General features: G+C 44.9%; 1 protein-coding gene across 1 annotated transcript; it reads right to left on the bottom strand.

The window, feature by feature from the left end:
- Nucleotides 1-14,957: 14,957 nt before the first annotated feature.
- Nucleotides 14,958-18,567, bottom strand: LOC310820983 (uncharacterized protein; the record flags this gene model as incomplete). The annotated part of the gene is made up of 4 exons (XM_083692826.1): nt 14,958-15,016; nt 15,504-17,140; nt 17,486-17,551; nt 18,548-18,567. 3 exons carry the CDS (start codon nt 18,565-18,567, stop codon nt 15,586-15,588), a joined length of 1,641 nt encoding a protein of 546 aa, XP_083548952.1. The 3' UTR covers nt 14,958-15,016; nt 15,504-15,585.
- Nucleotides 18,568-19,707: the final 1,140 nt, after the last annotated feature.

Raw genomic sequence — 19,707 nt, 5'->3', positions numbered from 1 at the left:
ACTAAATGAGTTGAACAGGATTTAACTTACCAGCTAAAAGGTGTTCCAACAAATAAATGTTATTAAATGCTTGTATGTGTTATCCTCTGGGCTCTATTAAACCCCCACAAATAATTCACATCATAAAGGCCTGGATAGGTATCAGGTATCATTGTAGTGGTTCTGTCCACTCCTCAGACGGGCTAGCATGATCATTGTAACATGTTCGTTTATTTTTCTCCTCAGATTGATGATGCCTGGTGAGTGGTCTGCTTTTCAAAATGGCTGCCGTGCGTGTATCACACCCAGGTCGGTGCTACACATTGGTGGTAGACGAGGTGAGTAACGTCCACACCCCACACCCCACCCCCCAGTTTACAGTTTACATGACTGAAAGGATGAATATCCATTTATCTCATATATATTCATTCATTCACATTGCCCTGATAATTTCGTGCTAGGCAAGCTATAGGCACCAGCTTTAAGTTCTGTACACAATGGCAGACGTGCATAAAGATGGCGCAGTGTCATTGTGGAGGGGAACATACCAGCGTTTCAGGAGTGGGACATTCACAGGGCTGTGCTTGGTGCACTGCGCCAACCCCAAGAGTTAAGTGTGAATGAAACAGTGGTTTTGTTGTCGGAGTGCGAAAGCCAACAAACAGTAACAAGCCACGAGTGGCGTTTGTGACCGAAAGGTACACGCCTGACGTCAGCTCTGGATGCGCGTTGCACTGTGGTACGGGTGTGGAGGACCGATGACCGCGGCGGTAGAGCGGAGCGACGTCAAACTAAGATTGCTCCATCTTTATGCACGTCTGCCATTGCGTTGGTGTTAAACAATGCCAGTCATGGTGAACCTGTTTGCTTTGATATTGTTTAGCAAGATGGGAAACTCCTACGAGGAGAGAATTAAACTGATTAAGGAGTGTCTTCACAGCAAGTCAGTGTGTGGCAACAAAAAAGGAAACAAAAAAGTTTGTTCAACGTTTTCATGCTTCCATTTTATGGCATTAGATTTGGAGAGACCAATCTCTCCCATTCATTTAGGATTGAGGTCTGTAAATACCCCCTCTTTAATGACACAGAGTATGCACTGTCAATGTTAGACCACATTTAAGAAATGAAACAGTGGTAAACTTTACGATAAACTGGTGTTGTGTTGTATGAACCATCCCTTTGATGTCATAGGGTTGTCCAATGAAAACCAGAGACACTAAAAGATATTCATTACAAAATCACATGAACTATTATCCTTGCACTCAGATGGACTCAGTTCAACTTGTTGAGTGACTTTTTGAAGACATTTTTGCATTTGAGCAAATTTTAAGAGTGTCATAGCAAAGGGTCTGAATACTTATGTTAATGAGGTATTTCTGTGTTTCAATTTTCATAAATAAAAAACGTCTTTATTTTTGGGGTATTGTGTGTGGGTTGATATAAAAAACTACATTTAATCCATTTTAAATTGAGTCTATAATACAACAAAATGTGGAAAAAGTGAAGGGGTCTGTATACTTTCCGAAGCCACAGTATGTCCCAGTGTAGCAGTAACTAAAGAGTCTGTAGATCAGGAAAGGCTGGTGGAAGTAGAAATCGGAGGACGGCCTCATTGTAATGCATGGAATTGAATGAGGAATGTTATTGACACGGTGAGACCAAACCTCCATCGTCTCAGCACTCGAGAGGATAGAATTAAATGGCAGTAGTTTTTAGTTAAGTTTTAGTTAGGTTTATTTGAGTTTGAAAGTACTTTTAACACAGGGTCACAACACAGTTCACATTTAGATAAACACACACACACACACACACACACACACACACACACAGACACAGACACACGTCTGATGTCTGTAGTCTAGGAAAATAAACTTTCGGAACTGACTGACTGCATCATCACTGCATTTTTTTCAATCTGATAAGTAAGTACCAGACCACTGGCTTAATGTCTGCTCTTGAATAGCACTCTTGCAAGGAGGCACACCCATATACAGTATATGCTATATCCTATGTATTTGAACACTTGTAAAGCAGAGGGCTAAACTATCAATCAAGCTTTATTCAGGATTATGTAAAAAAAGGATAATGTGCAGTTAGTCCCAGAGCAGTTTAGAGGGTCAGGATAATGTGTAGTAGGCCTGCCCTGGAGCAGGTTAGAGCTTCAGGATAATTTGCAGTTACCCCTGGAGCATGTTAGAGCTTCAGGATGAGTTGCTATAGAAATGTACCTGGCTAAAGGGTGAGCCACCTTTGTGACATGGCTTTGTGACACCTTTGTGACATAAAAGTCCCGTCTTGAATTTACACTTCTCTCCATTCTGAGGCCAGTTCTTAGAGCACAGGTGTCAAACTCATTCCATGGAGGGCCGAGTGTCAGCAGGCTTTTGGTTTTACCTTTCAATTAAGACCTTGTCAACCAGGTGAGGGGAGTTCCATACTAATTAGTGACCTTAATTCATCAATCAAGTAGATGGGAAGAGCAAAAACCTGTAGACACTCGGCCCTCCATGGAATGAGTTTGACACCTGTGTCTGAGAGCATTTAATGAGGATCAGAATAATCATGTGTGTTCAATTCTGTTCCCTCCTTCAGTATTGATCACCCTGATTTTGGGTGAAAATTGTACTTCGGAAAATAAGCTTCTAATTCAATCCATTGGAGATTAGTTGTGTGTGTGAGTATGTGTGAGTTTATTTATTTTATTTTATTGGCCTGCCTTATTTAACTTATTTAATTTATTTAATGCTGAGTATGTGAGACAAACCAACTATTTAGTGGTATTGAATAGAAAGCCAGTAAGAATCAGTGGTTTAAAGTAAAATGTGGTATTAGCCAGACTTGTTGGTTCCTTCTGATCTTCTCAACCTTAAGCCAACAGTCAACACGCATTTCACATTACATGTCACATTTTATTTTGGTTTAGTTTGATTTTAATTAATAAATACAGTATAAATAAATAAATAAATCCATAATAAATACACAGTATTGAATATCAACATCCAAAGCAGTGAGTGATGATTACTGTAATTATGATACATCTTTAAAGTAGTAGTTTTTAAAAATGAATCTTTCTTCTAATATGTTCTAGTGCAGCAGTTGTGACATCACAGCCAGACAGATTGCCAGTACACTCATCTTGCAGCTGATCCCAGATGAGGCAGCTGTTGTGGTAGCAGTGGATGTGGTTGTCACAGCTGGAATGGCAGTGGTTGTCATGGCAGCAGCGTCAGTGATTGTTGTAACACCAGCAGCTGAAGATGTTGTTGTAGCAACTGTTGTTGCTGCTGCAGCAGCTTTGGTTGTTGCAGCTGGAATGGCAGTGGTTGTCATGGCAGCAGCGTCAGTGATTGTTGTAACACCAGCAGCTGAAGATGTTGTTGTAGCAACTGTTGTTGCTGCTGCAGCAGCTTTGGTTGTCGTGACACCAGCAGCTGTGGTTGTTGTCACACCAGCGGCTGTAGTTTCTGTGGGAGAAGATGTGGTTGTGGTTGCAGCGGCAGGTGTTGTTGTTGAAGCTGGTGGTGTTGTGGTTGCAGCTACAGCTGTTGTGGTTGCAATGGCAGGTGATGTGGTTGCAACGCCAGCTGTTGTGGTTGTGGAGGCAGGTGTTGTGGTTGTGGCAGCAGGTGTTGTGGTTGCAGTGCCAGGTGTTGTGGTTGCAGCAGGTGTTGTGGTTGCAGCAGGGGTTGTGGTTGCAGCAGGTGTTGTGGTTGCGGCGGCAGGTGTTGTGGTTGCGGCAGCAGGTGTTGTGGTTGCGGCGGCAGCTGTTGTGGTTGCGGAGGCAGATGTTGTCATTGTGGAGGCTGCTGTTGTGGCTGCAGCAGGCGTTGTGGTTGCTGCGGCAGCTATTGTGGTTTCGGTGGTGAGAGTTGTGGTTGCGGCAGCAGGTGTTGTGGTTGAGGCTCCAGCTGTTGTGGTTGTGGAGACAGGTGTTGTGGTAGCAGCAGCAGGTGTTGTGGTTGCAGCAGCAGCTGTTGTCGTTGCGGAGGCAGATGTTGATGTTGCAGCGGCAGCAGTTGTGGTTGAGGCGTCAGATGTTGTGGCTGCAGCTGCAGCTGTTGTGGTTGCAGCGGCAGATGTTGAGGTTGCAGTGCTAGCTGTTGTGGTTGCAGCTGCAGCAGATGTCATTGCGGAGGCAGCTGTTGTGGTTGCAGTGGTAGGTGTTGTGGTTGCGGCGCCAGCTGTTTTGGTTGCGGAGGCAAGTGTTGTGGTTGCAGCGGCAGGTGTTGTGGTTGCAGCGGCAGGTGTTGTGGTTGCAGCGGCAGATGTTGAGGTTGCAGTGCTAGCTGTTGTGGTTGCAGCTGCAGCAGATGTCATTGCGGAGGCAGCTGTTGTGGTTGCAGTGGCAGGTGTTGTGGTTGCGGCGCCAGCTGTTTTGGTTGCGGAGGCAAGTGTTGTGGTTGCAGCGGCAGGTGTTGTGGTTGCAGCGGCAGGTGTTGTGGTTGCAGCTGCAGCTGTTGTCTTTGTGGAGGCAGCTGTTGTGGTTGCAGTGGCAGGTGTTGTGGTTGCAGCGCCAGCTGTTGTGGATGCAGGGCCAGCTGTTGTGGTTGCGGAGGCAGATGTTGTCATTGTGGAGGCTGCTGTTGTGGTTGCAGCAGCAGGCGTTGTGGTTGCTGCGGCAGCTATTGTGGTTTCAGTGGTGAGAGTTGTGGTTGCTGCAGCAGGTGTTGTGGTTGAGGCTCCAGCTGTTGTGGTTGTGGAGACAGGTGTTGTGGTAGCAGCAGCAGGTGCTGTGGTTGCAGCAGCAGCTGTTGTCGTTGCGGAGGCAGATGTTGATGTTGCAGCGGCAGCAGTTGTGGTTGAGGCGGCAGGTGTTGTGGCTGCAGCTGCAGCTGTTGTGGTTGCAGCGGCAGATGTTGAGGTTGCAGTGCTAGCTGTTGTGGTTGCAGCAGCAGCTGTTGTGGTTGCGGAGGCAGGTGTTGTGGTTGCAGCTGCATCAGATGTCATTGCGGAGGCAGCTGTTGTGGTTGTAGCTGCAGCTGTTGTGGTTGCAGTGGCAGGTGTTGTGGTTGCAGCTGCAGCTGTTGTCTTTGTGGAGGCTGCTGTTGTGGTTGCAGCAGCAGGCATTGTGGTTGCTGCGGCAGCTGTTGTAGTTTCGGTGGTGAGAGTTGTGGTTGCTGCAGCAGGTGTTGTGGTTGAGGAGACAGGTGTTGTGGTTGCAGCAGCAGGTGTTGTGGTTGCAGCGGCAGCTGTTGTGGTTTCAGCGGCAGGTGTTGTGGTTGCAGAGGTTGTAGTTGTAGCGGCAGATGTTGTGGTTGCAGCTGGAGGTGTTGTGGTTGCAGCGACAGCTGTTGTGGTTGCAATGGCAGGTGTTGTGGTTGCAGCGACAGATGTGGTTGCAACGCCAGCTGTTGTGGTTGTGGAGGCAGGTGTTGTGGTTGCAGCAGGTGTTGTGGTTGCGGCGGCAGGTGTTGTGGTTGCGGCAGCAGGTGTTGTGGTTGCGGCGGCAGCTGTTGTGGTTGCGGAGGCAGATGTTGTCATTGTGAAGGCTGCTGTTGTGGTTGCAGCAGCAGGCGTTGTGGTTGCTGCGGCAGCTATTGTGGTTTCGGTGGTGAGAGTTGTGGTTGCTGCAGCAGGTGTTGTGGTTGAGGCTCCAGCTGTTGTGGTTGTGGAGACAGGTGTTGTGGTAGCAGCAGCAGGTGCTGTGGTTGCAGCAGCAGCTGTTGTCGTTGCGGAGGCAGATGTTGATGTTGCAGCGGCAGCAGTTGTGGTTGAGGCGGCAGGTGTTGTGGCTGCAGCGGCAAGTGTTGTGGTTGCTGCGGCAGGTGTAGTAGTTGCAGCGGCAGCTGTTGTGGTTTCGGCGGCAGGTGTTGTAGTTGCTGTGGCAGGTGTAGTGGTTGCAGCGGAAGCTGTTGTTGTTGCAGCTGCAGCTGTTGTGGTTGCAGAGGCAGGTGTTGTGGTTGCAGTGCCAGCTGTTGTGGATGTAGCACCAGCTGTTGTGGTTGCGGAGGCAGTTGTTGTGGTTGCAGCTGCAGTTGTTGTGGAGGTGCTAGTTGTGGTTGCAGCGGCATGTGTTGCGGTTGAGGTGGCAGATGTTGTGGTTGCAGGTGTTGTGGCTGCAATGGCAGGTGTTGTGGTTGAAGCGGCAAGTGTTGTGGTTGTGGAGGCAGGTGTTGTGGTTGCAGCGGATGTTGTTGTTGTTGCAGCTGCAGCTGTTGTGGTTGTGGAGGCAGGTGTTGTGGTTGCAGCACCAGCTGTTGTGGATGCAGTGCCAGCTGTTGTAGTTGCAGAGGCAGTTGTTGTGGTTGCAGCAGCAGCTGTTGTGGTTGCAGCTGCAGCTGTTGTGGTTGCAGCTGCAGCTGTTGTGGTTGCAGCAGCAGCTGTTGTGGTTGCAGCTGCAGCTGTTGTGGTTGCAGAGGCAGTTGTTGTGGTTGCAGCAGCAGCTGTTGTGGTTGCAGCTGCAGCTGTTGTAGTTGCAGAGGCAGTTGTTGTGGTTGCAGCAGCAGCTGTTGTGGTTGCACCTGCAGCTGTTGTGGTTGCAGCGGCAGGTGTTGTGGTTGAGGCGGCAGATGTAGTCGTTACAGCAGCAGTTGTTGTGGTTGCAGCAGCAGGTGTTGTGGTTGCAGCTACAGTTGTTGTGGTTGCTGAGGCTGTTGTTGTGGTTGCAGCGGCTGTTGTTGTGGTTGCAGCGGCAGATGTTGTGGTTGCAGCGGCAGATGTTGTGGTTGCAGCGGCAGGTGTTGTGGTTGCAGCAGCAGGTGTTGTGGTTGCAGCAGCAGCTGTTGTGGTTGCAGCTGCAGGTGTTGTGGTTGAGGCGGCAGATGTAGTCGTTACAGCAGCAGTTGATGTGGTTGCAGCAGCAGCTGTTGTGGTTGCAGCGGCAGGTGTTGTGGTTGAGGCGGCAGATGTAGTCGTTACAGCAGCAGTTGTTGTGGTTGCAGCAGCAGGTGTTGTGGTTGCAGCTGCAGTTGTTGTGGTTGCCGAGGCTGTTGTTGTGGTTGCAGCGGCAGGTGTTGTGGTTGCAGCAGCAGGTGTTGTGGTTGCAGCAGCAGCTGTTGTGGTTGTGGAGGCAGCTGTTGTGGTTGCGGTGGCAGGTGTTGTGGTTGCAGCGGCAGATGTTGTGGTTGCAGCAGCAGGTGTTGTGGTTGCCGCAGCAGCAGCTGTTGTGGTTGCAGCTGCAGCTGTTGTGGTTGCAGCAGCAAGTGTTGTGGTTGCAGCAGCAGCTGTTGTGGTTGCAGCGGCAGGTGTTGTGGTTGAGGCGGCAGATGTAGTCGTTACAGCGGCAGTTGTTGTGGTTGCAGCAGCAGGTGTTGTGGTTGCAGCAGCAGGTGTTGTGGTTGCAGCAGCAGCTGTTGTGGTTGCAGCTGCAGGTGTTGTGGTTGAGTCGGCAGATGTAGTCATTACAGCAGCAGTTGATGTGGTTGCAGCAGCAAGTGTTGTGGTTGCAGCAGCAGCTGTTGTGGTTGCAGCGGCAGATGTTGTGGTTGAGGCGGCAGATGTAGTCGTTACAGCAGCAGTTGTTGTGGTTGCAGCTGCAGTTGTTGTGGTTGCCGAGGCTGTTGTTGTGGTTGCAGCGGCAGGTGTTGTGGTTGCAGCAGCAGGTGTTGTGGTTGCAGCAGCAGCTGTTGTGGTTGTGGAGGCAGCTGTTGTGGTTGCGGCGGCAGGTGTTGTGGTTGCAGCGGCAGGTGTTGTGGTTGCAGCAGCAGCTGTTGTGGTTGTGGAGGCAGCTGTTGTGGTTGCGGCGGCAGGTGTTGTGGTTGCAGCGGCAGATGTTGTGGTTGCAGCTGCATCTGTTGTGGTTGCAGCAGCAAGTGTTGTGGTTGCAGCAGCAGCTGTTGTGGTTGCAGCGGCAGATGTCGTTACAGCGGCAGTTGTTGTGGTTGCAGCAGCAGGTGTTGTGGTTGCAGCTGCAGTTGTTGTGGTTGCCGAGGCTGTTGTTGTGGTTGCAGCGGCAGGTGTTGTGGTTGCAGCAGCAGGTGTTGTGGTTGCAGCAGCAGCTGTTGTGGTTGTGGAGGCAGCTGTTGTGGTTGCGGCGGCAGGTGTTGTGGTTGCAGCAGCAGGTGTTGTGGTTGCAGCAGCAGGTGTTGTGGTTGCAGCAGCAGCTGTTGTGGTTGTGGAGGCAGCTGTTGTGGTTGCGGCGGCAGGTGTTGTGGTTGCAGCGGCAGGTGTTGTGGTTGCAGCGGCAGGTGTTGTGGTTGCAGCTGCAGATGTTGTGGTTACGGTGGCAAGTGTTGTTGTTGCTGCGTCAGGTGTAGTGGTTGCAGCAGCAGGTGTTGTGGTTGCAGTTGTTGTGGGTGCGGAGGCTGTTGTTGTGGTTGCAGCGGCTGTTGATGTGGTTGCAGCGGCAGATGTTGTGGTTGCAGCAGCAGGTGTTGTGGTTGCAGCAGCAGGTGTTGTGGTTGCAGCTGCAGCTGTTGTGGTTGCGGAGGCAGCTGTTGTGGTTGCAGCTGCATGTGTTGTCGTTGCGAAGACAGCTGTTGTGGATGCAGCAGCAGTTGTTGTGGTTGTGGCAGCAGATGTAGTGGTTGCAGCAGCAAGTGTTGTGGTTGCAGAGGCAGGTGTTGTGGTTGCAGCGGCAGGTGTTGTGATTGTTGTGGGTGCGTTCGTGGTTGTCGTGACTGCAGTCCTTGTTGTCACGGCACTGTCAGCTGTGGTTGTTGTGGGGTTAGCAGTTGTGGTTGTAGAACCAGCTGTGGTTGTTGTTATGGCATTGGTTGTTGTGGTTTGGCTGTTCCCAGATGCTGTTTTTTATTAAACACCATATATTAGTTAACAGTTACACAATCACAATTTATGTGAAAGGAGGATTTTGATGGATAAACTTACCAATAATTAGAAGGACCAAGATCAATTTTCCAATCATCTTTGAACCGTTTCTTCAGAACCTGAAATTACAGAGAGAATTGTTAAATCTTTGAGGCAGGTATATATACAAAGATATAGTATACTAATCTAATATATAGATATAGCATATCGTAAAAGATCATGAAAAAAGGAACCAAAAGGAAATCAGACAGCAGAAGCCATTCACTGTATGACAATGAAATAATCCGTATTTGTTCCAAGCTACAGTTGTCACATATGCTTTTGTCAATGTCCATTTATTCTACTTCACTTAATTGTTTTACTTTGCTGTTTTACTATTCAACATAATATGTGGCACCCTTTTCAATCATTTATTTTTACACTCTCCTAATTAGTATATTTCCATTACATTTATTTTCATTATTATTATGATTATTATGATTATTATTATTATTATTATTATTATTGTATTTTATTTCTAACACTGATTCATGGCACATTATGGTTACATTATCTACATTTACCTTCCCAATTCTTTTTTTTTATATGACATTTAAATGTTTTACTGTATTTAAAAAAAAAGAAAAATTAAATGTATGTCTTTTCAGTATTCCTAATAATATCTCATGACAAAATATCTCTATATTGTGTAAGCCAAATTCAAACTCACCAAATGAGTGTAGATGGGATTAAGATATTCACTGCTCTGCAGTCCTGTAGTTCAGCGATGCTGTCAGTTGGTGATGCTGTTTCACAGTCAAGTGTAGTCCCTCTTCGTCTCAGAATTCAGTACAGTATAGTCCCTCAGTTGTCTAACTCCAAACTCTACTCACCTCCTCAACAGCCTCAGCTTATATAGCATAAAGAGCAGTCTATTATGACATCAAGTTTATGGATGAGACGTAAAGGAAAAATAAGGGTTGAATCAAAATAGTAGGGTGTTATCATATGTGTGGAGTCATAACATCATACTGGTATTAGTCATTTCTCTGCCTTTGTTCTGTGGGTGGGACATGGACGTAGACCTGGTGCAACCTGTGACATTGATGTCAGATTGAGTGAGGATGAGTGGTCTCGCCCTCTCGAACCTCCAGAAACACCTTATCGGTTTAGAATGTTGTTTTGTAACTGCTCTCTGTCTCTGTCCTCTCATCTGTTGCTCCTGAACCTCCCCATATTTCACATGTTGTTCATAGACGTCAGAGACACATCAATGAAGTCTCATCACTTGTTTGAAGTCATGTTCGAAGGACAGTTGTATTTGGTGATTTCGGGTGGACGTGGCTATTCACTTGAATCCAACTATATATACTGTTATCTACTGTTTATGTTTTTGTTTACATAGTACACTTTGTAAACAAATGATGTGAAACTCTTAATCATGTTTTAAAATGAATGCTTCTTTCATGGGATATCATTCCTTGAGTTCTACAGATATACAGTATCATAGGAGTGAAATTCTGTTTTCAGGTGAAAAGTTCATGGGTTGGATTTACTCCATTGTTTCAGACCCATTTATTGGCAAATGGCAGAGAAAGGCGTTGCTGGGTTACTTCACTGCTTTTGAAAATTGTTGTCCAGATCACCTTCGGAACTTGTGGGCATGTGAAAGCTAGGTATCGCTAGTTTGAGGATTTTACCCTGAGTGACGTACAGTATCCGCTAAGTGTTGGAAAGAGGAAGCATTTTGTCTTATTTTAGCTCTATACACCAACAGTTTGGATTTGGATTCAAACAATTGCTATGGGGTCAAAGTAGAGATTCTCTGTTTTAATTCAATTATTATTATTATTTTTTTTTTTTTTTATCACATTGGATTCACCATTTATTCACCATTTATTCACCAAGTACAACATTTTTTAAACATACTCTCCCGAAATCAGGGCTCCAAAAGTATTTGACAAAATCATAAAATGTCCAAATAAAGTTCTCATGTTTAGTATTTGGTCAACAATCCTTTGCATGCAATTACTACCCGAAGTCTGTGACACATTGACCCCACCAGATACTGAGTATATTCTCTGGTGATGCGCTGCCAGGCATGTACTGCAGCCATCTTCAGTTGTTGTTTGTTTTGAGGTCTTCTTGCCTGAAACTTATCATCAGGAAATGAAATGGATATTCAATTGCATTGAAAGATTGACTTGGCCAATCAAGACCTTTCCGCTTTTTGGCACTGAAGAACTCCAGAGTTGCTATGGCAGTATGTTTAGTGTCATTGTCTTACTGTGTGTTGAAGCGCCATCCAATGAATTTGGAGGTGCTTGTTGTCCTTGTCTAGACAAGACATTTCTGTACACTTCAGAATACATGCTGGTGCTGCTGTCAGTAGCAGGAGTACCTTTTAGCAAACTGTAACCTGACCATCCTTTTTGAGGATAACTAGTGGTTTGCACCTTGCAGTGAAGCCTCTGTAGTTCGGCTGGTGACGTATTCTGCAGATGTTAATCTCTGACACATTCACCTCTTGGAGAGTGTTCCTGATCTGTGGGACAGTTTTTGTTTTTTTTCTTAATTATGGTGAGTGTTTTTCAGTCATCCACTGCAGAAGTCTTCTTCTGCCTACCAGACCGTTTGCAATTGCTGAGATCACCAGTGCTGTCTTTCTTTTTTAATGATTTGTCAGTGCAAATGTTAACCCCTAACCCTAAACCCTAACCCTAAGTCTTGAAGAGTAATCTATTTTCCAAGGAGTCACACCCATATACATCATAATGTATGAGCAAACTTGTAAAACTGTAGTTGTAGTTTATACAGTAAAACAGTACGATACACAACTGTAAGATGTTTTACAGTACAGCAGACTGCATTGCATTATGGTCAAGTGAGAATATTATACAGTAGTATACTGTAATCAGATCTTATTGTAAAATTACTGATAATACTGTACATTGACTGTACCTTTTAAAACTACCTGCCATCAATCAGATTGTCAGATTGTGGAGAAACTTAGGACAGATGTTAGGTCTACTTAGCCAGACATTAGTTTTTTCCTTCTGATCTTCTCAACCTTAAGCCAACAGTCAACACACCATTTCATATTACATGTCACATTTTATTTTGATTTAGCTGGATTTCACAGTTCAGAAAATAAACATATTTTCTTCATTCCTTCATGTTGCACTCATGAGTGATATTGATTGACAGTTAAGTATGTTACACAACATTTTATTTAATAAATACAGTATAAATATAGTATGAATAAATAAACAATAAATACACAATATTGAATATCAACATTCAAAGCAGTGAGTGATGATTACTGACATTATGATACATGTTTAAAGTTAGACTGGCTTTTTAAATGAATCTTTCTCCTAATAGTTTGAATACATATAATTATTATAACTGTTGGGCAAGTTGGTCATTACTCTTATGATAGATTCCATATGTTCTAGTGCAGCAGTTGTGACATCACAGCCAGACAGATTGTCAGTACACTCATCTTGCAGCTGATCCCAGATGAGGCAGCTGTTGTGGTAGGTTGTCACAGCTGGAACGACATTGGTTGTCAAGGCAGCAGCAGCAGCTGAAGTTGTTGTGGTTGCAGCTTTTGTTGCCACTAGAGTAGCTTTGGTTGTCATGACATAAACAGCTGTGGTTGTTGTGGCAGTAGCTGTAGTTGCTGTGGGAGATGATGTGGTTGTGGCGGCAGGTGAAATGGTTGCGGAGGCAGGTATTGTTGTTGCAGCTGTTGTGGTTGCGGAGACAGATGTTGTGGTTGCAGCGGCAATTTCTGTGGTTGCGGCAAGCAAATGTATTCAGACCCCTTCACTTTTTCCACATTTTGTTATGTTATGGACTCAATTTAAAATTGATTAAATTAAAAGCATTTCCTCCAATTAGGGGAGGGTTTGGGCAGGGGAAAAAAGAAAACAAAAAATCAATCTGCGTCTCGTAAGTAATCAGCATTTAGTTAATGCATATCTTGTTAGCGGAGTCACCAGTGTGCTTTGTGTCAGTTACACAGGCGTGGTCCAGGTGGAGTCCCCACTGGTGTTACTGTGTGTCAATCATACTTTCATGCCAATCTGAAAGAGGCCTGTATGCTGTATGTGTATGCCAGACCTGCTGTTCAGTGATCTGTGTCAATGCTCTGGTGTACATGCCAATGCAGTGTGTTCGTTGGTAATAATGCAAAGTCTAAATCTGATTTGGAAGCATTGAGTCGTGTGTCCACACGAGTGTACCACCTAGAATGTCACCATGGCCGACACATTGCTTCAATCTAGGGGGAGTATGGGTATAAGCTGGTAAAGTGATTGCATCATAATCAAAGAATACCATGACAACAAAGCTGTCTGGGAACATAGCAAGTTTGTATCTGCAGCTCCATAGGAGACTAGTAAATAAAGCTGTTTTAGCAAGTTTTTTAGCGTGATTAAATATTTGTATTTGATATTCAAGACGTGTCCTGGAACAAGAAACGTGGCAAACATAGCTTTTAAAAAAAAAAAATTATAACCTGCACAGTTTTTCACACTGTCTCCGTTTCTGGGATGGTGGGTAAAGCAAAATAATGAACAGTCGTACATTTTATTATGATGGGATCAAGTTTGATAGCCAAGTATCTGCATTGTCATGTCAGTGTTACAGCGGTGCACGCTTGTTTTGCGTGTCTCCAGTGACGTTCCACTCTACCAGCGTATTAAAACACAGCCTTGGACTTGAGTGTTGGACTTGGGTAGCATTTAGTGAAAAAACAACAAAAAAAACCAGAACATTTAATAAAGAATCTGTTTACGATAATCTGCATATACAGTAATCAATAATCAGTATTTAGTTGATGTATATCTTGTGACCCAGGTCTTGGGGAGTGTGCTGTACCTGTCAACCACCAAGGTGGAATCCTGCCTGTGCCCAATCATACTTTGATGAAAACATATGACTAGCAATCTGACTGGAATGTACACACCTACAGGATGACGACTAGTCATGAATATTTATGATACTAGTCACTCATTCATGACAACCTCTGACCAGTTTAACTGGTCATTTCAGCTCCTGATTAGTCAGAAAGCAGAATTTGATTGTATTAAAAAAATACCTGTGTGTAAACTGTCACCTGCTGCTTCATACAGGACCTGTATTAGAGATTACACTTTAATTGTTTGATGTTAAGGAACAATATCCCCATGAATTATCCCACCACAAAATAAATTAGATTGTGTGGCAACTTGTTTTGATTAAGAAGTACATTTTATTTCATTCAAGAATTAGATGATGATTTATAAAAAATAACACATCATATGGTCAGTGCACACAGTGCTCAGACATAGATTTCATCAAATCTAATTATTTCATCTCAACAGCCAGCTGCTATTTATGAATATACAATGTGTTCTTAAGTCTTAATAATACATTAGTTAAAATCTCTCCTTTATTCCAACAGACAGCAATTAACATACACATACAGTAGAAGCTCAAACATACATGCAATGTTAATCAGCAATGGACCGAAGGTTTACAGGAAATCATGTCTTCTTCAGATATAGAACACTTAGCTGTCTACCAGTAGTACTTGAGCAGTTGTGACATGACAAGCAGACAGGTGGTTGTGAGGAGACTGCTCCCACAGGTGGCTCTGCTGGATGATGATGTTGTGGTCACATTTGAAGCCGCTATAGGGGGAATCGAAACAGGAGAGTTAGCATTTGTCCAGGTCAGTTGTGCTGTTAGTCTGTGTGCCCTCTCCAAATGTGCTTGCCAATAGGCCCTGTCTGTCTGTGTGTGTGTGTGTGTGTGTGTGTGTGTGTGTCTGTGTGTGTGTCTGTGTGTGTGTGTGTGTGTGTGTGTGTGTGTGTCTGTGTGTGTGTCTGTCTGTCTGTCTGTCTGTGTGTGTGTGTGTGTGTGTGTGTGTCTGTGTGTGTGTGTGTCTGGCTGTGTGTGATGATGTTGTTTATTTACTGTAGCCTGTTTGCCAATTCTTTTACCCACCTATGCCGTTGGCTGTGATGGAGGCGGGGATGATTCTCAGAAGGGGGACTTCGCCATTCTGTACGGCTGTTTGAAGGGTGTTAGCGATCTCAGTGTTGCTGGGTAGGGACTGGGTGGAACTGAATGCCAGTTCAGCGGCGGTGATGATTGACCCATTTCTGTGGATGAGTTTCATGATGATGCACCAAATCATTTATGTAATAATGGTCTCAAAGACCTTGTACAGGCACATGGATACACACACACACACACACACACACACACACACACACACACACACACAATGTGATACTTACCTAAAACTTTGCACAGTGAGACCAGTAAAGAACGTGAAGTTCCTGTAGATTGGTTCAATCTGAAAACAAACATTCAGCATTACATCTAGTAGATGCACAAGATGACAAGTCAAAACATTCTAAGAGGATTTCTTTGAGGTTTTATCGTTAAGGAATAACGATACATCTATGGTACCTTTCAATTACAGTCTGTACTGTATATGATACTTGGTCACACTATACAGAGAAATTAATTTGCTCTTATGTCTGTGTAGTTGCACTGTAATAACTCTGTAAAAAGTACATTTGTATTTGCTTTGTGATTGATTTGTAATTGAGTTATTTTGCGTATTACTACAGAAGTGAAATAAGAACAGTTTGTTTTTCCAGTTTGATAATAACACAAACCGCTCGTCTCCAAACCAGATAATTGCCAAATAATACATTGTTGTTGTCGTAGTAATTATGTGACGCTACACAGGCATCGGGGTATCTTAGAAAGTGTTTTCTCAAATGTTATGCCCAGCCTATTTCCATCTACAACATCCTCTATCTTCCAAGTCTCACCTGCTCTCTGGTGAGTTGCGCTCTGTTCTGGAAGGCCTGTGAGGTTGTGTCGTTCAGTTCCTGGTTGAAAACCTCATCTGAACTAAACATCAGATTGGCTGTTGCTGCAGTGGCAGCTGTTGTTGCTGCAGCAGCTGTGGTTGTTGTTGCTGCAGCTGTGGTTGTCGTGGCAGCAGCTGTGGTTGTCGTAGCAGCAGCTGTGGTTATCGTGGCAGCAGCTGTGGTAGTTGTGGGAGCAGCTGTGGTAGTTGTGGCAGCAGCTGTGGTTGTCGTGGGTGCAGCTGTGGTTGTCGTTGGGGCAGCTGTGGTTGTCGTTGGAGCAGCTGTGGTTGTCGTGGCAGCAGCTGTGGTTGTCGTGGCAGCAGCTGTGGTTGTCGTGGCAGCAGCTGTGGTTGTCGTGGGTGCAGCTGTGGTTGTCATTGGGGCAGCTGTGGTTGTTGTTGGAGCAGCTGTGGTTGTTGTTGGAGCAGCTGTGGTTGTTGTGGCAGCAGCTGTGGTAGTTGTGGCAGCAGCTGTGGTTGTCGTGGGTGCAGCTGTGGTTGTCGTTGGGGCAGCTGTGGTTGTCGTGGCAGCAGCTGTGGTTGTCGTGGGTGCAGCTGTGGTTGTCATTGGGGCAGCTGTGGTTGTTGTTGGAGCAGCTGTGGTTGTCGTGGCAGCAACTGTGGTTGTTGTGGGAGCAGCTGTGGTTGATGTTGGAGTAGCTGTGGTTGTCGTGGCAGCAGCTGTGGTTGTCATAGCAGCAGCTGTGGTTGTCGTGGGTGCAGCTGTGGTTGTCATTGGGGCAGCTGTGGTTGTTGTTGGAGCAGCTGTGGTTGTTGTTGGAGCAGCTGTGGTTGTTGTGGCAGCAGCTGTGGTAGTTGTGGCAGCAGCTGTGGTTGTCGTGGGTGCAGCTGTGGTTGTCGTTGGGGCAGCTGTGGTTGTCGTGGCAGCAGCTGTGGTTGTCGTGGGTGCAGCTGTGGTTGTCATTGGGGCAGCTGTGGTTGTTGTTGGAGCAGCTGTGGTTGTCGTGGCAGCAACTGTGGTTGTTGTGGGAGCAGCTGTGGTTGATGTTGGAGTAGCTGTGGTTGTCGTGGCAGCAGCTGTGGTTGTCATAGCAGCAGCTGTGGTTGTCGTGGCAGCAGCTGTGGTTGTCGTGGGTGCAGCTGTGGTTGTCGTTGGGGCAGCTGTGGTTGTCGTTGGAGCAGCTGTGGTTGTCGTGGCAGCAGCTGTTGTTGTCGTGGCAGCAGCTGTGGTTGTCGTGGGTGCAGCTGTGGTTGTCGTTGGGGCAGCTGTGGTTGTCGTGGCAGCAGCTGTGGTTGTCGTGGGTGCAGCTGTGGTTGTCATTGGGGCAGCTGTGGTTGTTGTTGGAGCAGCTGTGGTTGTCGTGGCAGCAACTGTGGTTGTTGTGGGAGCAGCTGTGGTTGATGTTGGAGTAGCTGTGGTTGTCGTGGCAGCAGCTGTGGTTGTCATAGCAGCAGCTGTGGTTGTCGTGGCAGCAGCTGTGGTTGTCGTGGGTGCAGCTGTGGTTGTCGTTGGGGCAGCTGTGGTTGTCGTTGGAGCAGCTGTGGTTGTCGTGGCAGCAGCTGTTGTTGTCGTGGCAGCAGCTGTGGTTGTCGTGGGAGCAGTTGTAGTTGTCATGGCAGGAACAGACATTGCAGCTACTGAAAAGGAGGGAACATTTTATGTCTCGATACATGCAACCACGGGTATCATTGAACAATAATTAATTAATGGACAATTACTTATATTACATACATACTGTACACACTATTGACAAATGAGTATTCCACCATTTAGAAACATTTAGAAATGTTTAACATAGACCACATAAGCTGTCACAAAGTATTCATGAGGGAAGTAATTTCGTTTCACTGAGTAAGCAGGCTTTTTCATGAATGTTTGTGTTACCAAACATATTTAATGTATTGTATCTACTGTACGAACAGTTATAACTAGTATAACTAGAACAGTTAGAACAGTTAGAACTAGGCTGGTGAACTTACCAATAGTTAGGAAAATGAGAATGAATACCTCTCTGTCCAACATATTTGCAGGATGGGGATGGGAATCTAGAAAGTTTGAAACGACAAGTTAATTCCCCACTCTGTTATTTTAACACTTTATAATCATTTTCATTTATAAGGCCTTAAATAATTAAAACACAATACTTAATTAATACATAATGAACTCACTAGTAACAAATTATATTTCTAACCTGTTACATTTGACTAAATGCTTAGTTATGTATAATGTATAAGTAACTATATTCATAACTCTGTAACAAATTATTTTCTGCTTATTAAGTATTTGTACAACATTAACTCATGTTTGTTTAATTAATGATTTGCTAATAAACGTTTGTACATAAAAAATAAATATTTACCCAAGTGCTTCTCATGTGTTACAAATTATTTGTAATACATTCATAAATCATGTATTACTCATTTGTAGATGTGTTTGCAATACCTCATCTAAAGTTGCAATATTCATTATTTACAGTAGGAACAGGAATAAAGGTTGTTGGAAAAACCAACATGTTGGAATAATAATTTGTTAATTGTGAGTTCCTTATTTATTAACATAATTATAAAGTGTTACCTTATTTTTTGAAAATCCTAGAGCTACTGGTAAAAATGTAAATGATGAAGCAAATGCATCATACAGTGTGACATTTTAACATACACAGCTCTTGATGTCTATGTTTGCTATATTCAAGCCATCATCTATCTGTTACAAAGTAACAAGTAGGACAAGACAAAAGCAGAGCTGGGTTCACAGATTTAGATTTAGCCTTGTCAGTGACTAAAATGCATTCTCAATGGAGAATCTGCATTGAAAGAGGAATTTTGTCCGGGACTAGATTTAGATCTATTTTACAAAATCCATTTGAATAATTCACATTTTCTTCACATACAAACAAACAAAACGGAGCAATTAGTCGCCAATGTTAACTTACCAACTAAGTCAGGTCTTGTGTGTCTGAGTGTTGATTGTGGTGTTAAATGTTCAAGTCTCTCTCTGTCCGGGTCGGTTTTGAAATATGCTAAAGCTTAAACCGTGGTTACCTTAACAGCTTTAATGTCATTGAGGACATCTGAGGACTCTTATACCTTGGGGTGTGACGAACCTTGGGGCATTGCCAAGAAATGAAAAAAAAAAAATCTAAGTCGCAGACTTTGTGGAAGGAAACCTATGGTGGTTTCCTCATTCCTCATCACAGGTTTCCATTTCGAAGCATTTCGCAAGGGGTCCCATTTTGGTCAGGGTTAGGGTTAGTTAAAAGACAACGAGATACAATATAAGTATATGTAACAAGTATAAAAGCCATTTTTACATGTTTCCATTAATTTCCTGAATTTTCCTGAATTCACATCAATTGTTGGAATGGGTCTTTTCGCACACACACCCCCCCCCCCCCCCCCCGAGACAACAACCCCCCCAGGGAGAACAGAGCGCTAGGCTCTGGGCACAGGGTCAGCCAAGTCAGGGCCCCTGGAGCAATTCAGGGTTAAGTGCCTTGCTCAAGGGCACAACGGCAGTGGTAGGGACCTGGATATGATGCCAGCAACCCTCCAGTCACCAGCTCACATCCAGATCCCTCCTGGAGCGGGGATCGAACCAGCAACTTTCCGATTGCTGGCCGGCCTCTTTCCAGGCTACCTGCCTATTGTGTGTGTGTGGGTGTGTGGGTGACTGTGACCATGACTGTGCACATTTGTATCCTTGTACAGTGTCAGAAGTTCATTTGGTATTCCTGGTAGTCTAAATACAGAACTTCGTCAGGTATTCTTGGTAGGTAATACCCAGCCAATACAGCTTTCGGCAGGCCGTCTCACTTCATTGTGTCATCACTGAACACACCCTCTCATTTCCCACTGTCACAGGCTCTTGATAAGGATGTGCAATTGACTTTATTAACTAAGCAGCTGTAAAAAGCAGATCTAAAACTCTGAATACAATGTGTTAATTGTATACTCTTAATTGGATTTCACTCTGTTGATCTATATGTATGTATCTCTCTATCAGCTGTCACTAATAGCCTGTGATGTATGTTGTGAGTGTGTAGTTGGCTGTGAGGACAGTGTACCGCAGACACAGTACAAACAAATAGATAAAAAAACATACTGTGTCGATGGAACGGTTTATTACAAATGTACACATTTGCAGCCAAATGGTTGAATTGCAGTATACATACAATCAACATCTAAGTACAAACACACAAAGA

The sequence above is a fragment of the Argentina silus genome (assembly GCF_951799395.1).
Source record: "Argentina silus genome assembly, chromosome: 21".
Classification (NCBI taxonomy): Eukaryota; Metazoa; Chordata; class Actinopteri; order Argentiniformes; family Argentinidae; genus Argentina; species Argentina silus.
This window is presented reverse-complemented; position numbering and strand designations above follow the sequence as displayed.